We start from the raw sequence: 27,110 nt of genomic DNA on the forward strand, positions 1-27,110 counted from the left end.
GTCATGATCCCAGCGTCCTGGGATCGAGTCCCACATCAGGCTCCTTGCTCGGCGGGGAGCCTGCTTCTCCCTCTGCCTCTGCCTGCCATTCTGTCTGCCTGTGCTTGCTTTCTGCCCCTCTCTCTCTCTGATAAATAAATAAAATCTTTAAAAAAAAAAACAAAACTTTTTTTTATATGACAGACATAGAGAGAGCATAAGTAGGGGGAGAAGCAAGTAGAAGGAAAATCAGGCTCCCAAGCTTGAACAGGGAGCCTGATACCAGACTCAATCCCAGGACCCTGGGATCATGACCTGAGCTGAAGACAGCCACTTTGACTAAGCTACCCAGGCACCCTCTTTTTTAAAATATAAACATATAATGTATTATTAGCCCCAGGGGTACATGTCTGTGAATCGCCAGGTTTACACACTTCACAGCATTCACCATAGCACATACCCTTCCCAACATCCACAACACCACCACCCTCTCCCTAGCCCATGTGCCCAGCCCTCCTAAGTTTGTTTTGTGACATCAGGAGTCTCTTATGGCTTGTCTCCCTCCCAATACCATCTTGTTTCATTTGTTCTTCTCCTACCCTCTAACCCCCCACGTTGCATCTCCACTTCCTCATATCAGGGAGATCATATGATAGTTGTCTTTCTCTGATCGACTTATTTCGCTCAGCATAATACCCTCTAGTTCCATCCACGTTGTCGCAAATGGCAAGATTTCATTTCTTTTGATGGCTGAATAGTATTCCATGATATATATATGTACCACCTCTTCTTTATCCATTCATCTGTTGATGGACATTTGGGCTCTTTCCATAGTTCGGCTATTGTGGACATTGCTGCTATAAACATTAGGGTGCACACGCCCCTTCGAATCACTACATTTGTATCTTTAGGGTAAATACCCAGTAGTGCAATTGCTGGGTTATAGGGCAGTTCTATTTTCAACTTTTTGAGGAAACTCCATGTTGTTTTCCAGAGCGGCTGCACCAGCTTGCATTCCCACCAACAATGTACGTGGGAAATTCCCCTTTCTCCGCATCCTCGCCAGCATCTATCATTTCCTGACTTGTTCATTTTAGCCATTCTGACTGGTGTGAGGTGATTATCTCATTGTGGTTTTGATTTGTATTTCCCTGAAGGGCCCTCTTTTTAATGGAATTTAAATATGATTATTTTCTTAATGTCTCTGATAGTTTTTTATTAGTGTGTAGAAATGCAACAGATTTTTTTGTATAGATTTTGTGTCCTACAGTTTTATTGTATTCATTTATTAGTTGTAACAGTTTTTTTAAGGACTCTAGAGTTTTTTTGTATATAATGTCATGTCATCTGCATATAGTGATAGTTTTACCCCTTCCTTCCCAATCTGCATGTCTTTTATTTCTTCTTCTTACCTAATTGTTCTGGCTAGGACTTCCAATACTATGGTGACAGTGAATATCGTTGCCTTGTTCCTGATCTTAGACAAAAAGATTTTAGCTTTTAACTACTGAGTAGAATGTTAGCTATAGGCTTGTCATATATGGCCTTTACTATGCTGAGATTTATTCTTTTTATATCTGTTTTGGTGAGAGGGCTTTTTGTTTTGTTTTGTTTTTATTTATTAAAGAGAGAGAGAGCACAAGCTTGAATGTGGGGAGGGGCAGTGCGAGAGGGACAAGCAGACTCCCCGCTGAACAGGGAGCCCAACACAGGGCCCAATCCCAGGACCCTGAGATCATGACTTGATAGAAGGCAGACACATAACCAACTGAGCCATCCAGGTGTCCCCTTGACTTGTCATAAATGGAATTTGAATTTTGCCAAATGCCTTTTGTGCATCTATTGAGATGATCACAGGATTTTTATCCATCATTTTGTTAATGTGGCCTATCATCCTGACTGATTTGCAGATGTTGAGCCATCTTTGAATCCCTAGCATACATTCCGCTTGATCACAGCATATAATACTTTTAACATATTGTTAAATTCAGTGTACTGACATTTTGTTGAGGATTTTTACATCTATGCTCATGAGGGATATTGCCCTGTAATTTTCTCTTCTTGTGATATTTTTGTCTGGTTTTGGTATCAGGGTAATGTGGGCCTAAAATGAGTTTGGAAGAGTTTCCTCATCTTCTATTTCTTGGAAGAGTTTGAGAAGGAAGACTAATTCTTCTTTGAGTATTTGGTAAAATTCATCAGTAAAGCCAACTGGTCCTGGGCTTTTGTTTATTGATAAGTTTTTGATTACTGATTCAATCTCCTTGCTGGTAATTGGTCTGTTCAGATTTTCTATTTCATCGTGATTCATTCTTGGTACAGTGTGTGTTTCTAGGAATTTATTAATTTCTTCTAAGTTGTTCAATTTGATGGAATAAAATTGTTCATATTAGTTTCTTATGATACTCTGTATTTCTGTGGTGTCAGTTAGTAAGTTCTTTTGTTTCTCATCTTATTTCTTTGAGCCTTCTTTTTTCTTAATGAGTTTAGCTAAAGTTTTGTTGATTTTGTTTTCAAAGAACCAGCTCTTAACTCCACTGATCTTTTCTACTGTTTTTTGGTCCTTTTTCTTTTATTTCTGCTGTAATCTTTGTTATTTTCTTCCTTCTTCTAACTTTCGACTTCATTTGTTCTTCTTTTTTTAGTTCTTTAAGGTATATAGTTAGGCTGTTTATTTTATACTTTTCTGGTTTCTTGAGGTATACAATTATCACTATGTATTCCTTCTCAGAACTTTTTGGGTTGCATTCCATAAATTATGATATGTTACATTTTTATTTTCATTTGCCTCAATGTATTTTTTTCTCTTTTGATTTTTTTTCTTTGACCCATTGATAGTTCAGTAGCCTGTTGTTTAATCTCCTTATATTTGTGAAATTTCCAGTTTTCTTCACATAACTGATACTACTTTCCTACCACTGTCATCAGAAAAGATGCTTGATATGATTTTAATTCTCTTACATTTATTTGGACTTGTTTCTACCATATGATCTATCCCAGAAAAAAACTTCCCCAAGAAAATTGCTTGTATACTCATCTAGAGCCCCAGTTTTTGCAACTGCTGTCTAAACGACACCTCCAGATAGCCTGGTTCTGATGAACAGTGGGCCTTATGCTCATGGTCCAATAGGACTGTGTATATTTGCATATTTTTGAAAGCTGTTGTCCCTTGAGCTCTCTTCACTTTTTTAAATACGTTTTTTCTTTTGGTTGCTCTGATAAGGTAACTTATACTGCCTTGTCTTTGAGTTCACTGATGTTTTCTTCGGCTTCATCTAGTCTGCTGTTGAATCACTTTAGTGTATTTCTCAGTTCAGTTATTGTATTATTCAGCTCCATGACTTCCACTTGATTTTTTTGTATATTTCCTATCTCTTTATTGAAGTTCTCACTGGGTTCATCCATTCTTCTCCCAGTTTAATGAGCATCTTTATAACCATTACTTTCAACTTTTTATCAGGTAAATTACTTATTTCTATTTTATTAAGACTTTTCCCTTAGGTTTTATTTTGTTTTTTAATTGGGGACATATTCCTCTCTTCCTTTTTTTTGACTCTCTGTTTTGTTTCTATGCAGTAGGTGAAATGTCCACCTTTCCTAGGTCTAAAGGAGTGGTGTCATGTAGGACATGAACTTTGTCTTTTAACCTTGTTCTAGATCTTGTTTGTGGTTGTTCAAGCAGATTATTATATTTTTAATAGCTCCCAGTAGTTGACGGTGTGCCAAGACTTGTCAGTATCCCAAAGAGGAAGAGAATCTCAGCACCGAGATTTAAGCTGATTGGAAGCTAGACTCATAGACAACAGCTTTCAAAAGTAAGCAAATATACACAGTCCTAGTCAAATAGACTAACACTCAAATTGTAGGGATCCCAGAAGAGAGGGGGGCGGGGCAGAATCTTACTTAAAGAAATAATGGCTGAAAACTTCCCTAAAATGAGAAGTGTAACCGGCATCCAGAGCCAGGAAGACCAAAGTTCAATAAGATAAACCCAAAGAGACCCAAACCAAGATACATTATAATTAAAATATCAAAAGTTAAAGATGTGATATAATCTCTGTCTATCTAAAAGCAGCAAGGAAGAAAAATTTTTTTTTCTGTTACATACAAGGGAAGTCCAGCGAGACTATTAGATTTTTCAGCAGAAACTTTATAGTCCATAAGAGAATGGTACAAAAAAAATAAATCAGAGAGCTGAAAAAAAAATCTTCCAACCAAGAATATTCCACCCAACAAAGTCATTCAGAATTAAAGGAGAGATAGAGTTTTTCACACAACCAGAAGCCAAACGAATTCATCACCACTGAACTGGCCTTAGAAGAAATGTGGGTTTAAAAAAAAAAAAAAAAAGATTTAATTATTTATTTGAGAGAGAGAGAGAGAGAGTGCAAGGGGAAGGGCAGAGGAAGAGGGAGAGACAAAATCTCAAACAGACTCCTCATAAAGTACACAGCCCAAAGTGGGGCTTTATCCCAGGACCCTGAGATCAAGACCTGAGCTGAAATCAAGAGTTAGCTGCTCAAGTGATAAGCCACCCAGGCATCCCATGGTCTTACAAGAAATGTTACAGGAACATCTTTGAGCTGAAAAGAAAGGGTAGTAATTAGGAACAAGAAAACATGAAAGAATAAATCTCACTGGAAAGGTAAATATATAGTAAAGGTAGTGGGTTAATCACTGAAAAATATAGTACGAAGATTTAAAAACAACAGTAGTAAATATAACTATGATTACAACTATTAGTAAGGGATACATAAGATTAAAGGAGTAAAATGAGACATCAAAAACATAAAGCATGGGTGGAGAGTAAAAATGTAGAGTTTTAGAATGTGATCAAATAAGTTGTTATCAACTTATAACATATAGGTTATTATATATATAAGGCTCATGATAATCACATGCAAAAACCCATAGTAAATACATATATGATAGAGACAAAGGAACTTAAGTAAACCATTAAAGAAAGTCATCAAATAAAAGAGAGCAAGATTAGAAAAAAGGAACAGAAAAGGAACTACAAAAACAGCCAGCAAACAATTAACAAAATGGCAATAAGTATGTATCTATCAAGAATTACTTTAGGGGCACCTGGGTGGCTCAGTAGGTTAAAGCCTCTGCCTTCGGCTCAGGTCGTGATCTCAAGGTCCTGGGATCGAGCCCCGCATCAGGCTTTCTGCTTGGAAGGGAGCCTGCTTCCCTTCCTCTCTCTCTCTGCATGCCTCCCTGCCTACTTGTGATCTCTGTCTATCAAATAAATAAATAAATATATTTTTTTAAATGTGTAAGAATTACTTTAAATGTAAATGAACTAAATTCTCCAATCAAAAGACCGCAGTGACTATATGGATTAAAAAAACAAAACCTTTCCATATGGTGCTTATAAGAAACTCACATTTGGGTTTTTTTATTTTTTTCATTTTGGTTCTTTTCAGTTAATTGCATGAAGAAGTTACAGTAGTCCAAGTTAAAGGCAGATCCCAAATGGTTATGTTATACAAGCTGTGAGGTTTTTAAATTTGTGACAAGAGACAGAAGGGAAATTCTACTCATTTCAAGGAAATCCTCATTTAAGCTTCAGTGAGCCAAAAGCACTTGAAACCATGAACATTCAGCTGGTCATCCTCAGCCAGTTCAATCTCTCTGGATTGGCGTATGTTCTTACACTGGTCACCCTGTAGCTAAATTACTTCTCCATATTCTGGATGCTCAACTACAGTACCATTAAAAGCAGATTTCTTCTTGAATGCTTTCATAGTTTCTTTTTATCATGATCATCAGCTATCCATTGGATAGTAGTAAGGGTCTTCCTGCTATTTCTCTGTTGAATTCTTATATGGATAAAATCCTCAGTGCCAGCAGGAAGCAGATTTTCACCCTTGCTTGCATCATCAAAGGGGTCAAAAGAAGGGAGGTTCCAGATAGCAGACAGAAGATAAGATTCCTTTTCCTGGGTGGAAATAGCCTGTGGAAGGTGGTGGCAGGAGATGGCAGGCATGGGAGGAGCATCAGGAAGCAAGTGGGCTTGAGGAGAAGGCCACTCAGTTCTTGGAAGTGGCCCAGTGACTGGAGCCAAGGGACTGACTCACTTTAGATGTAAAGACACAGGGGTAGTTGGATGGCTCAGTCCTTAGGCATCCACCTTTGACTCTGGTCATGATCCCAGAGTCCTGGGATTGAACCCCACATTGTACTCCCTGCTTGGCTGGGGGCCTGCTTCTCCTTCTCCCACTCCCCCTGCCTATGTTCCCTCTTTCACCGTGTCTCTCTCTGTCAAATAAATAAATAAAATCTTTAAAAAAAAAAAAAAAAAAGGGGCGCCTGGGTGGCTCAGTGGGTTAAGCCGCTGCCTTCGGCTCGGGTCATGATCTCAGGGTCCTGGGATCAAGTCCCGCATCGGGCTCTCTGCTCAGCAGGGAGCCTGCTTCCTCCTCTATCTCTCTGCTTGCCTTTCTGCCTACTTGTGATCTCTCTCTGTCAAATAAATAAATAAAATCTTAAAAAAAAAAAAAAGACACAGACTGAAAATGAAGGGATAGAAAAAGATTCACAAATTGAAAACGAAAAGAATGTTAGGATAGCCATACTTACTTCAGAAAAAATAGACTTTAAAACAAAGACTATAATAAGAATCAAAAAAGGGCATTAGGTGATGATAAAGGGGCCATTTCAACAAGAGGCTATAACATTTATAAATACTCATGTACCCAACATAGGAGCACCTAAATATACAAAGCAAATATTAACAGACTTAAAGTAGAAATATACAGAAATACAGTAATAGTAGGGGTCTTTAATACCCCCACTTGCATCATTGGATAGAAACATCCAGACGGAAAATCAATAAGCAAATAACAGACTTAAATGACACATTAGACCAGATGGACTTAACAAATTTTTTTTTTTTTTTTTTTTTTAGTTTGTCAAAGAGAGAAAGAGAGACAGTGTGCCCAAGCAGGGGGAGCAGCAGGCAGAGGGAGAAGCAGGCTTGAGGGAGCCTGACATAGGACTTGGTCCCAGGACCCTGGGATCATGACCTGAGCTGAAGACAGATGCTTAACGGACTAAGCCACCCAGGCATCTTGTGTTAACAGATATTTACAGAACATTACATCCAAAATCACCAGAATACACATTCTTCTCAATGTGCACGCAGAACTTTCTCAAGATTGCTATTTGGGGTGATAAAAAAAACTTTGGAACCAGAGAGTGGTGATTACAGCCCAACATGATGAACGCACTTACTGTCACTGAACTGTACAGTTTAAAATGGTTACAATGGTAAATTTCATCTGTATTTTACTACTAAAAAAAAAAAATAGCATTAGGAGAATTAAAAGACATGCCACAAAGCGCAAACAAGTATTTGCAAAACATATACAAACAACGAGTTTGATTCAGAATGTATATGTTATAGCTTTTAAAAATAAATAAAAGTAGAAAACCTAAGTGAAAAAAGGAGAAAAAATATCCAAAAGGACACCTCAACAGAGAGTAAATGCCAGTGGACCCTTATACTATGCAGACTTGTTCATCCTCTACAATAATCAGAGAAATGCAGGTTGAAAAAACAGTGAAACACCACTATCCGCACACCAGACCATGGCTGCTCAGAGGCAGGGGTGAGTCTCAGGGCTGAGAAGAGGGAAGCTCCAAAGTCTGACCAGAACATAGGGAGAGGAGGGTCTCCTCTTCCCCATAGTCAACAACCACTGCCAATATATGTGGACATTTCATAACTATTTTCAGATCTGAGAATCAAATGTGGTCATGGAAAAGATTCTGGTGAATTATTCATAAAAATCCAATTTCCTCATTTTAAGATAGAAACTGGGGCAGTGGCTGGATTAACGACCTTCCCGAGGTCGAACTGGCTAGCAGAGCCAAAACTCGACCTTTAACCTTCTCCCTGCCATTTCATGTTCCTCTGTGCTCCTGCGTCTTGATGTGAAAGGGCCAAATTTTGTCAGTGGCCACTTATAACCCGCTAACCCTCTAAAATCTTCCTCTCGCATTAAAAAATAAATAAATAAATAATTTTTTAAAGAATCCAAGTCTTTTCCATGGCCCACAAAGCCATCCATGTGTGATCTTGCCCAGGTCTCTGGCCTCCTCCCCCACCACACCCTCCTCACACACCCCCCCCCGCCCATGTCCATTTCAGCCCCTCAGCCCCTCTGCTGTTCCTGGATAAGGAAGCACCGGATGTCCCTCTCGAGGTTTTGCATTCCTGGCTTCCCCCCAAACCCCAGGGTTTCCAGAGGGCCTGCCTCACTCTTCTTAAGATGTCCATCCTGGGGCACCTGGGTGGCTCAGTGGGTTAAGGCCTCTGCCTTCAGCTCAGGTCATGATCTCAGGGTCCTGGGATGGAGCCCCGCATCAGGCTCTCTGCTCCACAGGGAGCCTGCTTCCTCCTCTCTCTCTCTGCCTGCCTCTCTGTCTACTGGTGAAATTAATTAATTAATTAATTAATTAAAATCTTAAAAAAAAAAAAACCTCCACCTCCCCCCCACAACATCACCTACCAAAGAAAACAAAAACAAGCAGACAAACCAACCAAACAAACAAACAGGCATGCAAGGCCCCACTCCTTCCATCCTGCTTTGCTTTCCTTCAGGTGGGAGATATGTACTCGCTTATCTGGACACTGTCTATCTTTCTCCTCTAAAACATAAGTCCGTGAGAACAGGACACTTGCTGTCTATACTTTTTGGTGTCATTACAGCCTAGAACAGTATCTGCCACAAAAAGGAATTTAAAATATTTTTGTTAAGTTTATTGATTTAAGTAAAAAGTTGGGTTTTCCTTTTTTGTTTTTTTTTTTGGGGGGGGGGGGCTGGCTAGAAAGCTAGAGTATAGAGGGGTCTAGGGAACTTCCAGTCAAATGGCCTGGGTTTGAACCTCATTTCTCCACCAGTTGATAGTGATTATGAATTACAAATCTAGATTTCTCTGCTTTTAAATTTTCTATTTCAGTCGATTCAGAAAGTTCACGGTTATTGGTTATGTACGTTCTTCTACCATTCCCCATGAATACTTCCCTCCAGCACACACAGTTTAGAACGTGCTCAGCAAAGAAATATTTAACCCCACCCTTCTGTATATTCCTATTTTGAATTTAAAATCCTTTTATTTTTGTTAACTTTTTAAAAATTGCTTTCTTCTCAGGATTTGGATTAAATTTAATAGAAAAATAACACTTGGTAGCAAAGCTGACACAAGAAAGTTGGGCCACTATGTCATATTTAGAAATTGCCCAGTATACTGGTCAGTTACACAACAGATTTGTAAAGATCAAGAGCTTGATTACATATTAACAGTTCCTAATTAAAACAAACGCACTATGAAAACCAATTCACCAGAGTAACTCTAACCATAAAACACTTGGGAATTCATTTAACACAAAAAGTATGGTACTTTTATTTTATTTTATTTAAAGATTTTATTTATTTATTTTACAGAAAGAAAGCTCACAAGTAGGCAGAGAGGCAGGCAGAGAGAAAGGAGGAAGCAGGCTCCCCAATGTGCAGACAGCCCAATGCAGGGCTCAATCCCAGGGCCCTGGGATCACGACCTGAGCTGAAGGCAGAGGCCTTAACCCACTGAACCACCCAGGTGCCCCAGTATGGTACTTTTAAAACCAACTCTGAAAGTAAGAAAGAGAAATAAACAACAGAAGTAGACACCCATCTTTTTGCTCTTGAAAGGAAGACTTTTAAGAACATAAGCCAATTAGAAATGTGCTTATTTCTTAGGTATTATGCAGCAGAGATGTCTGTGGGTATCTCACTGGCAGAATTTATAGATATCATCAGATATTAGAACAAATCAAGTCTTCTGTGCTCTGCAGAAACAGATCCAGGTTTTGAGCGGCTGGAAGCTTATGCACTTTAAGAAGAAGGCTCTCTTTCTTTTAAGTGCAAAATTATAAATACAAAACAGTGAGGGTCCTTCCAGGAACCTGAGAAAGGGCCCTGGAATTAAGTCTCTAATGCTTACTTTTCTTTCTCTTCTTAGAAGACCCACCTCTGGTGTTGGAAGACACCAAAGTGAAGGAGCAGAAGGAAAAGTACATTTCCCACAACCAGTACGCTGCCACATGCCCCGGTGACAAGTGTCCAGAGGAAAACATTCACAGCAGAGGGTCCCCGATAAGAGTTCTACCAACACAGGCTCTGCGATGTCTGGAATGTGAAATGGCCCTACTTGGAGGTACACATTTCTGCCACTTACCGCAAGCTCAAAATGCAACTGACGGCAGGCAACAGAGATCGATTTAGAGAGTGGATCCACTGTGATCCTACGGTATCACAACAATGTGATCTGCTGTGCTTATTGCAACAATGTCTAGATCTGGGAAAAGCCAGATGCAGGAACGAACACCCTGAGACGCATACAAAAAAAGACAAAGGTGGGTGACCATGGGACGTAGCTTGTGTGTATAGGCATTACAGCAAGTGCTGGCGATTATATATATGCCACTTACTATATGCCAGGAGCTGTCCTGACCACTCACACACTTGGTGAGCTGCTCACTCCTCATCAACACCTGTGAGGGCAGTACTTCTTTCTCCCCAGTTAGGAGATGAGGAAAATGAGGCATAGGGGTTAGGTAACTTGTCCAAGGTCCTGCAGCTAGAAAGGTAACAAATTTAGGATTTGAACTCAGGTAATCTGGCTCCAGAGTCCATAGTCTTAGTCTCCTACTCCTAACACACAGAAATTCTATTAATTTGGAAATGGGCTGTAGAAATGACTGCAGTTTCCTATAATTGCTGATTAACGAACAGAAAATTGCTGATTAACGATTCCAGAACCTCAGGAAATATACTATTTCATCTAGTGGATGTTGGTTTTGTTTCCTGGCAGCTATTTCAGTCATGAACTCTATCCTTAGAAAGTGACTAAATGTGACATCTGAAAATAAAGGAATGACCCTGTTTTTTTAAAAAAAAAATCTGAATTTTTACTTACTGGATCTTTAACATAAAGCTACTCATCTTTTCCTAAGAAAATTCAAATCTCTACCATTTATTTTGATGATGTACTATAATCAATCCTAGTCAGGGCTGAATTAACCTAAAAATCTGTTTACTTTTGTAAAAAAATGTTTAAAAACAGACTTAATAATACATTATAGAAGATTTATAGGGGGTCCTTTTCAGCTGTGACACTGGTCTGGCCTGTTGGGATTGTAAGTTCACATTGAATTGAGTTTCTTCTGAGTTTTTTCTGGGAAGAACGATTTCAAGTATTTTTAAAAAGAACTATTTAACCAAACCCACTTAAAAATTCTTAAGAGCTACTATCTACGTATAACCTTTATCAACCTCTTTTTTTTTTTTTTTTTTTTTTAAAGATTATAGCAGCAATGGCCACGGTCACCAAACTATGGAAAGAACCAAGATGCCCTTCAACGGACAAATGGATAAGGAAGATGTGGTCCATATACACTATGGAGTGTTGTGCCTCCATCAGAAAGGATGAATACCCAACTTTTGTAGCAACATGGACTGGACTGGAAGAGATTATGCTGAGTGAAATAAGTCAAGGAGAGAGAGTCAATTATCATATGGTTTCACTTATTTGTGGAGCATAACAAATAACATGGAGGATATGGGGAGTTAGAGAGGAGAAGGGAGTTGGGGTAAATTGGAAGGGGAGGTGAATCATGAGAGACAATGAACTCTGAAAAACAATCGGAAGTGGCGGGGGGGTGGGAGGTTGGGGGAACCAGGTGGTGGGTATTAGAGAGGGCACAGATTGCATGGAGCACTGGGTGTGGTGAAAAAATAATGAATACTGTTATGCTGAAAATAAATAAATAAATTTTTTTAAAAAGGATTTCCTTTATTTATTTGACAGACAGAGATCACAAGTAGGCAGAGAGGCAGAGAGAGAGGAAGGGAAGCAGGTTCCCTGTGGAGCAGAGAGCCCAATGTGGACTCCATCCCAGGAGCCTAGGATCATGACCCGAGCCAAAGGCTGAGGCTTTAACCCACTGAGCCACCCAGGCACCCCTCAACCTCTTTCATATAACTACTTCCAGAAATATTTTCTTCTCCGAGGTCTCTCTTCCACAAAATGAAATTACTTGCATGCGTAGGACTCCCACCACCTCCCGGTGGGGGGCGGGGAGGGGGGGCAGTGAGGAAGAAAGAAACACAAACCAACAATGTGAAAAGAACTCCCTCTTCAAGGTCTTCTACATAAAGCCAAAGCAGGGAAGGAGGAAGGAAACTCTGCATACAGGTGGTCAGTGGACTTGTGTTTAAGGAAGTCCCCCTTTGCGGTCAGTAGCACAGTGTGGTTTAACAGATAGCAGCATGTCAGCCAGAAAGATTAGACATCTTGGTTCACCTACTCAAATGGGACATTATTTCAGAGAAGGCAGCCTGACTTTGTCTCCCGTTTCTTCACTTGTAAAATAAATGGTGGATAAACGTGTTAAGTTACCTACACATACACTTTATGGAGATACTACAGAAAACAGAACGTTGCAAGCAGGCCTGCAAAACCCTGGTACTTTTGTGAAATCTAAATGAAGTAAAATTGAAGAACAGAAGGAAACCCTGAAATCCTGTATGTGCAACTACCCCCACTGACGCGTGGAAACCCAAGGGCAACTGAAGTTCAAGGGTCATTGGTGAGAGGGCATACAACAGTGGAGCACGGAGGATGGGAACTCCCGCTCCACAGCAGAGCAGATGCACCGTAAGAAAGTCTGTCATCACGAACCCATAGAAGTAGAACTAGAGCTTAATGAGACTGTGAGCTTCACAAAGCCAGAATCAGGCATCTTTTAATTCCTCCATCTCTAGCATTACTATACATACTCAGGAAGTCTTTGCTGTACAGTTAATGAATGAACTAAAACAGGTGATGTGAGGCCCACATGACAAATAACTGTATGGACTTATGGCCCCTCTTCTGCCAGGAAATATATAAATAACATATTAAATATATTTAACAAATCTATAATTCTTCATGATTTATAAATCTATAACTTATATAATTCTATATATAATTTATAAATATACTTGTATATATGATTTACATAGTCCTCTAAAATGAGAAAAATTCAGGTTATAATCTCATGAGCAGGGAATTGTATCTCCCCATGTACCTTTTTTCATGGCAAGACAAATTAAGGAAAAGCTATACTTACGTGGTTATGTGGAATAAAGATAGAGTGGGAAGAAGTGTTCTCATACAACTAGGATAATCAGGAGGAATTCCCTTCCCACAATCAATTAAAAATTACTAGAGATTTCATTTAAGTCTCTTACTTACTCATTGAATTTTATTTTGCAAACAACTGCATTTGGTGCAGTTTTTCACTTTAGGTGTTTAGTAATGCAGAGTCATGCAAGGATTATAGACAATTGTCTATGACTAAACATTAAAAAGGTAAAAGAGCTTTAGTAATATAGACTATAACAGCGTTTTTCATTATCTGAAGTTGGAACCGGCAAATTTTAATATTTTACCTCGGAAGTACAGTGTAGTCCCCAAACCTAAAGGCCCATAATGGCAGAAGTTCTCCTAATACAATCAGTTGCCGAACAACACAGGTGTTTCTAATTTCCCTTTGCAGATAATTCTCCACGTGCGCCTGAACAGCATCAACCAACATCTGAGACCTAGCATGTCTTAAACCACCCAGAAACAATGCAACGTGCAGTTTCACTTTCTCGAGTCGCTGTATGATTTCTTCTGATAGTTCAGGGTCTAGTTGTTTCAAATAATGTCCACATTTTAGTTTAGGGGAGAGGGTAACACTAATAAATAGCAAATAAGGACACTTTTTTTTTTCTAAACTTAAATAATGCATCTCCTTAAAAAAAAAAGAAAAAGAAAGAAAGAAAAGAAAAAGAAACAAAATAAGAAGTAATTATCACAATGTCTCTAAGGATCTTTTTGCTTCCCTAAAACACTAACCAACCACCACCATTGTAATTATTGCCAATGAAAGCTTTTTTGAGAAGCTGGAAGGTGGAAGGCATTGTGTGAAACATTTCAGTTATGAGGCAACAAACTTTGCCTTCAAAGAGGTAACTACATCATTTGTGAGGGGAAAAAAACACTATAATAATAAAATACAAATAAATTTAACAGTATTTTTATTATTTATTTATTTATTTATTTGACAGAGAAAGAGATCACAAGTAGGCAGAGAAGCAGGCAGAGAGAGAGAGGAGGAAGCAGGCTCCCTGATGAGCAGAGAGCCCAATACGGGACTCAATCCCAGGACCCTGAGATCATGACCTGAGCCGAAGGCAGCGGCTTAACCCACTGAGCCACCCAGGTGCCCCTAACAGTATTTTTAAAAGAGCAAGATGCTTATAACTGATAGGCAGGGGGAGGGGAGGGCTAGAAATAAAGGGAAGGAAACTATTACGTGCAACAAGAGGCAAAGCTGCAAAGGCAGAGAAGACATCAGTATTTTTAAGCAGAGGTGCCCGAACAGTGACTAGATGGTGTCTATTCTGTGAATAACCATATTGTACCAGGTGTGTAAGTGAATAACCAGGTGTGTAAGTGCTCTCACCTACTCCGGCAACCCAAATACATCCTTCCCAGAACTGAGACAGGATAATCAGAGACTAACTCAGAAACATTCAGATCTGAGTTTTGGTCCAGTTTTAGCCATCAGCTGACTGGGTGAACTTGAGCAGATCATCTCCTTACCTTCAATTCCCACAAGTGAAAAACTTGGGGGGGGGCATTCTTTATAATACCTTCAAGCTCTAAAATTGTATGATTCTAAATAAAGTAAAAGGAAATCATATCATTCTTCTTTATTATTAACAAATTAATTATCACCTTGTATGGCCAATTGCCAGTTACAGAAATCTATATAAGTCTAGAACAGAACAGATCCACAAACATACGAAATTCCCTTATACCCCCAGGGCCTTTGCACATGCTGCTTCCATTGCGTGGAATGGGCACTCCTTGCCCAACCTTACTCATACTCCAATCTTGGCCAAGTGGAGGCCTCCAACCCTTCCCCAACATCTACCACACCCCTAAAACCTATGGAATCTACACTTGTGCCACCAAATCTTCCTCCACACATATAATTTGGTCTCTTTAACTGTCCCTCAAGATAAGTGCTATCATAACTATCTTCTCCAACACTTACTAGAAACTACTAATTACAGAAGTAGCTTCAAAGACTTCTAAGAATCCCCAACCCAGCACTTCATGATGCAACAAGAGAAAAATAAAACTCACATGTTACAAAAATCATGATGTCAAACATAGTTCTTTTTTTCAAAAACTGCAAGAAGTTTCACACATTTCGAGTTACAAGAAGTTTCTTTCAAGACAGACGGGGGGTGGGGTGGGGGGGAATAAAAGTAAGGAGAAACACTATGTTTATTTCAAGTGATGCCATTTCCAAACATTCTGGAAACTGGTCTTTTCCTAACTGCCTTCAGTGCCTATGGCACGGTTTTTTAATATATTTAGTGGAAAAAGTGCTAAATAAAACTTTGAGGGAAATTTGACTTTTTGATATCACTAAAAATTGCTGACAGCTAAGTGTTCTTTTTTTTAAGATTTATTTCTTTACTTTAAAGAAAGAGAGAGTGTGCATGGCCAGGGAGGGGCAGAGGGAGAGGGACAGAGATGCTGAACTGAGCCAGTGTGGGGCTCAATCCCATGAACATAGCCTGAGCAGAAACCAAGAGTCAGACACTTAACCAACTGTACCACCCTGCTGAGAGCTAAGTCTTACAAATAAAATAAACTAGGTAATGCCATTTCTGACCAAAAAATACTGATGTTCCTTGGACTCTTTGTCTCATCCTAATACAGATAATCAATGAAAAAACACAGTTAGTTTAGATCTTGCAAACCAGGAGCGTCTTAATTATCATATGATCTCCCTGATATGAGGAAGTTGAGAGGCAACATGAGGGGCTTGGGGGGTAGGAATGGAATCAATGAAACAAGATGGGATCGGGAGGGAGACAAACCATAAGAGACTCTTAATCTCACAAAACAAACTGAGGGTTGCCAGGGGGAGAGGGGTAGGGAGAGGGTGATGGGGTTATGGACATTGGGGAAGGTATGTGCTACGGTGAGTGCTGTGAAGTGTGTAAACTTGGCGATTCACAGACCTGTACCCTTGGGGCTAATAATACATTTTATGTTAATAAATAAGAAAAGAGAGAAAAAAAAACCTTTATGTCTTGACCAACCAAATGTAATGCATAACCCACAATTAGATCCCAGACTTGGCAAGGGGAGGAAGTTGAGAAATAACTATGCAGTCGTCAGTGGCATGATGAATGAAATTTGACCACAGACTCTGGATTCGATAACAGGGGCATATCAATGTTAACCATCCTGACTTTGATCATAATACTGTGGTTATAAAGAATGGCCTTGTTCCTACACAATATACAAAGACTTTTTTAGTGGTAAAAGGGCCAATGTCTACATCCTCCTCTCAAATGGTTCAGTAACCATCAGGCAAGTGAAGAGAGAGACAGAGACAAAGATGGCAGTGCAAACAGGGCAACAATGAGAGGAAACTTGTGAATCTGATTAAAAGTTACTTGAGAGTTCCTTGTACTATTCCTCTAACTTTTCTGTAAGTTGAAACACAGCAAAATAAAAAGTTAGCCAGAAATTTTTAGGAATCATATTTTAGCCCCTCTTCTGTCTTAAATAGGTTTCGACTTCCTAGAGGGAAAAAAAAAACAGTGAGTATGATTATATGAAAATAGATTGGGACGCCTGGGTGGCTCAGTTGGTTAAGCAGCTGCCTTCGGCTCAGGTCATGATCCCAGCGTCCTGGGATCGAGTCCCACATCGGGCTCCTTGCTCCACGGGGAACCTGCTTCTCCCTCTGACTCTGCCTTCCACTTTGTCTGCCTGTGCTCGCTCTCGCTCGCTCTCTCTCTGACAAATAAATAAATAAAATCTTTAAAAAAAAAAAAAAAGAAAATAGATTAATTTGCCAAATTAAGGGCAGTGAATAAGATCCTAAGATTTCAGACCTGCCTCTTGGCCTTTAACGTGACTAATGATAAGGAAACTCAGATCTAGGACAGTAGGTAAGAAAACAGATATGAATGAGAAGTGAGAGAAGAGACACAGGAAAGGAAACTGAGGCACAAGACAAGGAGCTGATGCAAACTACCCTCAGAAACAAGGAAACTCAACTGCCAATAGAGAATGAGTTTTCAGGGTGCCTGGGTGGTTCAGTGGGTTAAGCCTCTGCCTTTGGCTCAAGTCATGATCTCAGGGTCGTGGGATCGAGTCCCGCATCAGGCTCCTAGCTTGGCGGGAAGCCTGCTTCTCTTTCTCCCACTCCCCCTGCTTGAGTTCCCTCTCTCACTGCATCTCTCTCTGTCAAATAAATAAATAAAATATAAATAAATCAATAAAATCTTAAAGAAAAGATTAGTATTTGCTAGGCACTCAACACATTTTTGATGAATAAAATAGATAGTGGAATGGACAGATGAATCCTCACAGGCTGTAGGAAGACCATATCGCTCTAAGTAGACGGAACAACATTAAGAAAGGCACAACATGAAAGACACAGCAGGAGGGGGAGGAGGAAAGAGGGAAGACAAGGAAACCTGGCATCACGTACCTTGTACTGCAAGCTAAGGAGTTTTCACTTGATCCAAGAGAAGATACAAAGCTACAAGTTTGAAATATCCCCATGATGGCTGCATGAATAAAATATTAAGGTCCAAGAGTAGAATCAAATAGGGCAGTAATCCATCAAGAGAATGGAGTTGGGAACCTCAATAAGGTTGTAACTAAAGGGAAAAGTCACGGCATTAGGTAAAAGACTGGATGTGTACTGGGTTGAAATGGAAATGAGGAAGGAGGCGTTAAGAGTGTAGAGAGATGGGACACCTGGGTGGCTCAGTGGGTTAAAGCCTCTGCTTTAGGCTCAGGTCATGATCTCAGGGTCCTGGGATCGAGCCCCACATCGGACTCTCTGCTCAGCGGGGAGCCTGCTTCCCCCTCCCTCTCTCTCTGCCTGAGTCCCCCTACTTGTGATCTCTGTCTGTCAAATAAATAAATAAAATCTTAAAAAAAAATTAAGAGTGTAGAGAGATATATGGGAGGAAGAATATTGTTTTATAAAGTCCAATTAGACAGTGGCTGAGCCAGGACAAAAAACCCTGCCTAGTGCTAATTTTCTCTACCTCAAAGAAAATATTTTAAAAAATCATAACTGAGGGGCACCGGGCCCCTCAGTGGCTCAGTCATTAAGTGTCTGTGTTTGGTTCAGGTCATGATTCCAAGGTGCTGGTATCGGGGCTCACATCAGGCTCCCCGCTTGGCAGGAGGCCTGGTTCTCCCTTTCCCACTCCCCCTGCTTGTGATTCTGTCTCTTGCTGTCTTTCTCTCTGTCAAATAAATAAATAAAATCTTTTAAAAAATCATAACTGAAAGTAGTAAACAAAAATATTCTCAAGGTGCCTGGGTAGTTCAGTTGGTTAAGCATCTGACTCTTCATTTCAGCTCATCATGTCAGGGTCATAAGATCAAGTCCCACATTGGGCTCTGTGCTTGGTGTGGAGTCAACTTGATATTCTCTCTCTCCCTCTCCCTCCACCCCTTACCCCACTTACTCTAAATAAATAAATAAAATCTTTTTTTAAAATTCTCAAAAGCTTTAAAATAAAGCTTTATCTGTGTTATAGAGAAATCTAATAGACTTTTTTCCCAATATTCAAGGTTGTTTCAAAGAGAAGCTTTAGGGCGCCTGGGTGGCTCAGTGAGTTAAGCCTCTGCCTTCGGCTCAGGTCATGATCTCAGGGATCTTCCTGGGATCGATCCCTGCATCGGGCTCTCTGCTCAGCAGAGAGTCTGCTTCCCCCTCTCTCTCTGCCTGCCTCTCTGCCTGCTTGTGATCTCCCTCTGTCTGTCAAATAAATAAATTAAATCTTTAAAAAAAAAAAAAAAGGATAAGCTTTAAAGAAATAGCCCCATGATTCACTAGTGCATAACCTTGTCCAAGTTTTTAAACTTTCTAAGCCTTGCATCACTCATTTTTTAAGTGGGGGCACTAATAAGATGTTTGTTTTGAAGAATAAAGGAAATAATATGTGTAAAGTACTTAGCCCAGTGCCTGGCCTGTATGTGATACTCAATAATTTGTGTCACTGTTACTCCTAAAGCACAGACAATGGTCCTAAGAGACCGCTACCTGAGAAAGTCCTGCTTACCTGGCTGACCCCTGACTGGCATCTGGGAACTTGGGCTTTGAGAGGCTCCTACTATTTCCAGCACTGATAAAAAGAGCTCATTGTGCCCAAGCTGTTTGTACAAAAAATATGGTTTATGCTGAACCCCTAGTTTCCTTCTGGAGTCTGGAATTCTGGTACATGATAGAGAGAGCGTCTATGTGAACAGCTCCAACAAAACCCCTGGGTGCCGAGTCTCTAAATGCACTTTCCTGGTAGACAGCATTTCATAATTGTCACAATCGAAGGCTAGAAGAATTCTGTACATTCTTGGAAGACTCCAGTGAGAAAAGGCTCTTGCAAGCTTGTGCCTGGTTTCCTTTAGATTTTCCCCACATGCCTTTTCCCTTTGCTAATTTAGCTCGGACTCCTTCCATAGTCACAAATCATAGCCATGAAGACAACCATATGCCAAGCACTGTGAGTTCTCCTAATGAATTACCAAACCTGGGGACAGTCTTGGGGATGCCTGACAAAACCAGTCTTTCTACTCCTCAACTTTATAAACTATTTCCATACTGGAGCAGTGTTATAGACAACAAATGACCCAAATTAGTAGTACCAAAGCCCAATTATAAAAAGCTCCTGGAGCTCCTGGGTGGCTCAGTCAGTTAAGCATCTGCCTTGGGCTTAGGTCATGATCCCTGGGTCCTGGCCCAGGATCCCAGCAGCCTGCTTCTCTCTCTCTCTCTCTCTCTCTCTTTCTGTCAAATAAGTAAATAAAATCTTTTCAAAAAATAAAATAAAATAAATAATATATAGTTCCTGATTTCTTAGCTAAAAGTAACTATAAATTTACTTGAATTTATTTATTCCAAATCTCACCATCTAGAAATCTCTCCATTCCTTGTTTTCTCACCATTATTTAATAAACCTTTTTCCTGATTAAGCTCCTGCTCTTCCCTGAATTCCATCTCAAGTCCACATGGAGATTTCCCTCACATGCCCGGGGGCGGGGGGGTGGTGGTGGTGGTGGTGGTGTCTAACTCATGTGTCATTTGTTCCCAGACCAGAGAACAAGATCACTTACGAACCCCTCTCCCCTCATCCCCCCAAACTCCCCACCCCCAACCCCCACCCTCACCAGGTCCTCTTTCTATTTGTTATTCTGACTGAGATCAAACAACATCAATTCCTGGAAGGGCTCTTCTCAGTTCATTAGAATATGCAGAAATCATCGCTAATTGAGGACAGTAAGAGCAAGGAGTACAAATCAAAGAATGGCTCACAGCAGAAATCGAAACACATCTTTGCCAATATCAGACTTGGAAGACACAGCTTGAGTGGATTCCTCATCTAAAACAGAATTCCTTAGCATACTTTGAAAAGCACAATAAACTATATTTAATAGATAGAAACGCTTGTTGCCATCATGTTGAAGAGCTGGGGTTCAGAGAACCACAGGAGGATGCATGTCTGAGTCACATTATGATTAACTAAGAGTTTTAATAAGGCATTAATGGCACTTAATTGCCATGAAGAAACTAGGGATCACGGTGCCTAGATCAATGAATAGCCTACCCACAGTTTTTCTTTTAAAAACAGAACTATGAACAACTAAAATAAATATCTCTAGGGCTATTTATCCCAACCTCTGAGTCCCATGGTTTTTCTAATCCACCTCTAGTTTTACATTTTTTAAAAAAAATATTATATTTCAAATACCTATTGATTCTTAAAAGCTACCCATATCACAGCAATTTTGGATCACAGCTTCTAGGGCTGGGGAGATGGAAACCAGAATAACTGAAACAGGGAAGAAACATGACAGTGGGGTGCTACCGGGCTTACCTAGAAGCCAGGCAGAGAGACCTGTCAGGCAGGAACTCAGCCCAGGATGGCCAAAAAAAATTTTTTTTTACTTTTACAAAAATTAAGATTCTTATTTTAAAATTCCTAACTTTTTACTATGAACGATTTATTTTTAACTGTGAGAGGCAAACAAATCTGCAACCGTATTTCAAGCAGAAAGTCCTAAATATGTTAGCGAACGTCTGTCCCTAAGAAAAAGAATCCAGGGGGATCATGGCAGGAGTAGGGGTGAAAGCAGGATGAGGCTCACTGGGCTCATCAGCAGCCAGAAGGGAGGTGGACCCTGACGCTAAGTGTCGCTAAGTTTCAGAAGCTGGGTATTTTTCTGTCCTTTGTGGTTCTTTTTATTATTATTGTTTTTGTTTTTGTTTTGTTTTGTTGTGGCTTTTTTTTTTTTTTTGGGTTTTCATTTATTTTATTTGTTCAGTGTTCCAAGATTCATTGTTTATGCACCACACCCAGTGCTCCATGCAATACCTGCCCTCCTTAATACCCACCACCAGGCTCAACCCACCCTCCACCCCCAAAACCCTCAGTTTGTTTCCAGGGTCCACAGTCTCTCAGGGTTTGTCTCCCCCTCTGATTTCCCCCAGCTCCCTTCTCCTCTCCATCTCCCAAAGTCCTCTGTGTTACTCCTTATGCTCCACAAATAAGTGAAACCATATGATACTTGACTCTCTCTGCTTGACTTATTTCACTCAGCATAATCTCCTCCAATCCCGCTTATGGTGATACAAAAGTTGCACATTCATCCTTTCCGGTTCTTATAGTGACTAAGGCTCCTCCCAGGCAAGACAGTGGGCCAGGTTCTAAAATAAAGAGGGGTCCCACTGTTCTCTTTATTCCATTTAACCTCAAGCAATTAGGGCAGTTTAAACTTTGTATATTTACCATCTTCAAAGTGACCTAACAATTGCAACATATTTCAACTCGATCCGTCCATATTTCTAAGCAGATAATATTGATTTCTGAGGCTCTTTTTGGTTAAGAAGCTACCAAGTTTTACTACTTTCGTCGTTATATTTCTATTCTTTTCTGAGACTTACTACATTAAGTTCAATTTATAACAAATAATTACCAAATACCAAAATGTCTTGTCTTCCCTTAAAATCTATTTTAGATTTTAAAATAGTTCATATTTCTAGTCTTAACTGAAAGCCTTTTGGAACTCTGAATTTTTCAGATTTAATAATTGAAATATAGCACATATGCCATATATACATATATATGTATATATATGTACATATATATATATACATACACATGTATATATATGTACATATATATATACATACACATACATACACACACAAACATACTCCCAGCAGGGACCAGGAAACCCCACATAAATAAACATATTGATATTTGTGCACCCAAAAATGCCAAAAGAAAAAAGAAAAAAAAAAGTCACAGTGACTAGGATAAATTAAGACCAAAACCAGATTCATCTTAGGCCAAGTTTTACAACTCAAAAAGTTTTTCAAATTTGGGTCTTAATTTCTGCAATTTAGAAAGGAAGATAAAGGAGTTTAGTCCTAAATTACATCAGCCTGCAGAATTCCACAAGTCACAACAACAAGCCACAACAGCAATTAACAGAGTTAAGGACAACCAGAAAGAAGCAATGATGCCATTCTCTCTGAATCGGGGGGAACCAACACAGAGAAACCAGTGGGAGTAAGAAAACAAAAACAAAAACAAGCCAAACAACTGAAAAAAAATAAATCAATTTCTCAGGAAGGCACTCTAGGTAGGGGGAAAAAAAAAGAATTAAATAAAACCAAACAATAAGATCACCAAAAATCCCACCATAACCAACCAGACAACAGCATGTGGACAAAAGGGACAACACTCTCCAGTCATTCCCTGGAATCCAAGAATATTTCTAGTAGGGAGGAGCTGGTTGGACCGGCAGGACAAGACGCTGCATTTTCAAGATATCAGGAGAAAACAAGGTTGGCCAGAGGCAACCCTACATTCACAGGCCTCCTCTAGTGGGAAAACCAGAGACTAAAACAACTGAAAAGCCAGGAGCTGGCCGCCTAGCAACACGCCCTCACTACGCCCCATGCTCACAGAGGAGCTTGTTAGAAGTAGAGGGCACGGATTGCATGGAGCACTGGGTGTGGTGAAAAAATAATGAATACTGTTATGCTGAAAATAAATAAAAAATAAGTTTAAAAAAAAAAGTTACTTCTCCCTGCTCCCATAAAAGGCACTCTGCGGTAGCTGCTTATCATAAGAAACACTGAACAGTTCTGCTTCTGGTCAGCCTCAGTAATGTGCTGGCTCCATCAAATCCCTTTTAAGTAATTTCCACATAAGGATGAAGAACTATTCATATAAAGCAATGGACACAGACTCAGTGTATATGGGCTAAAGTCGATTTTGACACATAATACAGTCGTTTATGGGAAGAAGCCATGTGTATACAATATACTTAATGAATTCCACAAGGACCTAAAACCGATGTGGAAATCTGTTTTCTTGAATAGATTAATTCAGTAGGCTGATAGAAAATGCACACCCATATATACTACACCATAATCAAGAGACTTGCGAAGAATTTCTCACCCTATTCTAAGCTTTATCATTCAAATGATAACAAATTATTACCTTAACTTCATTTGCCTGAAATTTATTCCATAAGATTGGGAGAGGAGGGCAGAGGGGGAACAATATTATTAAATATTATCAACATAGAAAGCAGCAAAGTAAATTTTTATTGTCTCCTACCTCTGGTCGACCTTCATAGTAGGTTAACATGGACTTTGTTAGCACAAAAAGTCTCTCTTTATAGTTTAAGGGTGATGTCTTCTTTTTCTGTTGTGATCTTTTAATAAGAATCTCTTCTAGAATAGTGTTAAAATTCATCTCGGTCTTCTGATCACTCTGTCTCCTGCCATTGAAGATCCCAGTATTCTAAAGAGAAGGGGGGGGTGAAAAACAGCTGAAATAAAATGTGACATCTTAATTTTCCAAAGATGTTTTCAGGCCGAATTATCTGCATCACAGCTGGAGCTAATGAATGTTAGTCTAGCACCTGGACTGAAACTGCCCAGGGCACAAAAGCTCACCCTCTCTTCATCCCCAGGCTCATCCTTTTCCTCCATAACCCAGCATTTCACAAGAAATCTAATCAAGGTTTGCCACGATGATGAGTCACTCCTTTGTACCTCCCCCAGCATCCCATAGGTTTCTGGCACATTCTTCTGCTACCTAATTGCAGGGAAACAAATATCTCAGATGAAAAAGTACATTCATCATCTCCATGGCTGATTGAAGCTGGTATTTAAATTGCCTCGGGACCCTAGCACCTGAGATGGATGATCACATGGACCTGGGGGACTTGTGAACAGAATGAATTACCACAGTGGTGGGTAGGGGGTCAGTCTCCAGCTCTGATAAAGATGTAATCTTGATCAAACATCCTAGTTACCACAGCCATGAGGATGTTCTCCAATGTCTACACCATGCTTCATAGTTCTCTTTCCTAGGGTTCCTGCCTCAACCACAAGAGAAAAGGAAATCCACCCGGTCACAACTAACAGACTCAGGGAAGAACCCATCTGGACAAAGTCATCAGCCATGTATTTGGATACCCCACACCTAAACTAAGCCTTCTAAAATTCAACAAAGTTTAACTATCTGAAAACCCAAAACTACTCAGAAAATACATGAAGATTCTTATTTGATAGAAATCAAATGGACAGCAGCCTTTTCTTCCCTGCCCTTCACCGCACATGACAGTCATTGCACATCAAATCATAGGGTAACAGAAGTCACGAAAAAAACGTAAGTGGTTGGGGTGCCTGGGTGCCTGGGTGCCTCAGTGGGTTAAAGCCGCCTTTGGCTCAGGTCATGATCCCAGGGTCCTGGGATTGAGCCCCATGTCGGGCTCTCTGCTCAGTGGGAAGCCTGCCTCTTTTCCTCTCTCTCTCTCTCTCTCTGCCTGCCTCTCGGCCTATTTGTGATCTCTGTCTGTCAAATAAGTAAATAAAATCTTAAAAAAAAAAACCATAAGTGGTTACCTGAGAGCAGAGCCAGAGCCTTGACACTGAGTTAGCCACTTGGAATTCTACCATTTCCACATCCAACCTTGAAAGTTGGAAGAATCCCTGCAACTCCCTATTACTGATCTGTCATATCCAGTCAGGACCCCCATTTCTGTAAGATTACTTCACAACAGCTTAACCTCTGTATGTAAGTTCCTTCATTTATAAAACATGGAGATAAATACCCCCAAGGTTATTGTGAGGTTTAATGAGATGTGGGAAAGAAGTTGCTTATTATGAAAACCCTATAGAAATGTTTACTATCATTATTTTTTTTAATTCCACTGCCTTTTTCCTAGTTTAAATCCTTAACATCTGGACCAGCAGCTCTCCAACTGCTTTTTCTTTCCACAGGTTCTTGCCTCATTTTGTTCAAACAACACACTCCTCATTCCCATTGAATCAATCGTCAAAGATACCACCTTGCATCATACCATTTCATTCACCAGAAATCCTGAATGCCTCCTCAAAACTTCCCTGCCACCTGCAGGAAAAAGTCAAAATTCCCATAATAGCACTAGGCAATCAATCACAATCTGGCTATAACCTATCAACCAATCTTTGCTTCCAATGCTCTTCAAATAGTCCATACCCAGTCAGAATAGTTGGTAAGAAAAATCCACTAGCTCAAAACTTACCTCCTTAATGAAGTCTTTCCTGATGACTCCAATTAATTAAATGCCTTCCAATTCATGCACCCATGATCTCTACGTCACTCATCATAGAACTTATCATAGTCTTCCACTTTCTATAGCAATTAACGTACAGTTTTTAACTTTCACCTAGTTTTAAAGCTTCTAAGGAAAAAGATCTCAACCGTATGTGCACATTAAAATCACCTAGGGAGCAGCACCTGGGTGGCAGTCGGTTGCACTTCCTTCCCACTCTAGGATTTGGCTCAGGTAATGATCTCAGGGTCATGAGATCAAGCTCTGCAACCAGCTCCACGCTTAGCAGGGAGTCTGCTTAAGACTCTTTCTTCCTAGGGGCATCTGGGTGGCTCAGCTGGTTAAGCAGCTGACTTTGGCTCAGGTCATGATCCCAGGGTCCTAGGGTGGAGCCCTCCACTGAACTCTCTGCTCAGTCAGGAGCCTGCTTCTCCCTCTCCCTCTGCCTCTGCTCAAGTTTTCTCTTTCTCAAATAAATAAAATCCTTTAAAAAAAAAAGAAAAGAAAAAGATTCTCTCTTCCTAATACAAATCAAAACCACAGTGAGATACCACATCACACCAATCAGAACGACTAAAATTAACAAATCAGGAAATGACAGATGTTGGCAAGGATGCACAGAAAGGGGAACCCTCCTACACTGTTGGTGGGAATGCAAGCTGGTGTAAACGCTCTGGAAAACAGTATGGAGGCTCCCCCAAAAGTTGAAAATAGAGCTACACTACAACCCAGCAATCACACTACTGGTTATTTACCCCAAAGATACAAATGTAGTGATCCAAAGGGGCACCTGCACCCAAATATTTATAGCAGCAATGTCCACAATAGCCAAACGATGGAAAGAGCCCAGATGTCCATCAATAGATGAATGGATAAAGAAGATGTGGTATATATAAACACACACACACAGTGGAATACTATGCAGCCATCAAAAGATGAAATCCTGCCATTTGTAACAACATGGAACTTGAGGGTATTGTGCTAAGTGAAGTAAGTCAACCAGAGAAAGACAAGTATCGTACGATCTCACTCATATTTGGAATTTAAGATGCAAAACAGAGGATCATAGGGGAGGAGAGGGAAAAAATAAACCAGAGACGGAGACAAACCATAAGAGACTCTTAATCACAGGAAACAAATTGAGGGTTTGTGGCAGGCGGCAGGGTTCATGGGGGCAACCAAATGATGGACATTACGGAGGACATATGATGAAATGCCCTGGGTACTATGTAAGACTGATGAATCATTGAACTATAGCTCTGAAACCAACAAGGTATTATATGTTAACTAACTGAATTTAAATTAAAAATAAGTAAATATTTGGAAGGAAATTAATTAATTAACTAATTAATTAATGGAATAGACTAGAG

The 27,110-nt window shown here is 40.0% G+C and overlaps 1 protein-coding gene and 1 pseudogene across 2 annotated transcripts in view; both read right to left on the reverse strand.

Moving 5' to 3' along the window:
- Positions 1 to 27,110, reverse strand: part of TEC (tec protein tyrosine kinase) — a 140,863-nt gene that overhangs the window by 67,152 nt on the left and 46,601 nt on the right. For both annotated transcript variants that reach the window (XM_059383564.1, XM_059383572.1), the window contains exon 2: positions 23,754 to 23,939. In XM_059383564.1, coding sequence (XP_059239547.1) covers positions 23,754 to 23,891 — 138 coding nt within the window. In that variant the 5' untranslated portion in view covers positions 23,892 to 23,939. The remainder of the gene's footprint in view (positions 1 to 23,753; positions 23,940 to 27,110) is intronic.
- Positions 5,547 to 5,974, reverse strand: LOC132008229 (eukaryotic translation initiation factor 1-like; annotated as a pseudogene).

Source organism: Mustela nigripes, chromosome 1 (genome assembly GCF_022355385.1).
Source record: "Mustela nigripes isolate SB6536 chromosome 1, MUSNIG.SB6536, whole genome shotgun sequence".
In the NCBI taxonomy this organism is placed as follows: domain Eukaryota; kingdom Metazoa; phylum Chordata; class Mammalia; order Carnivora; family Mustelidae; genus Mustela; species Mustela nigripes.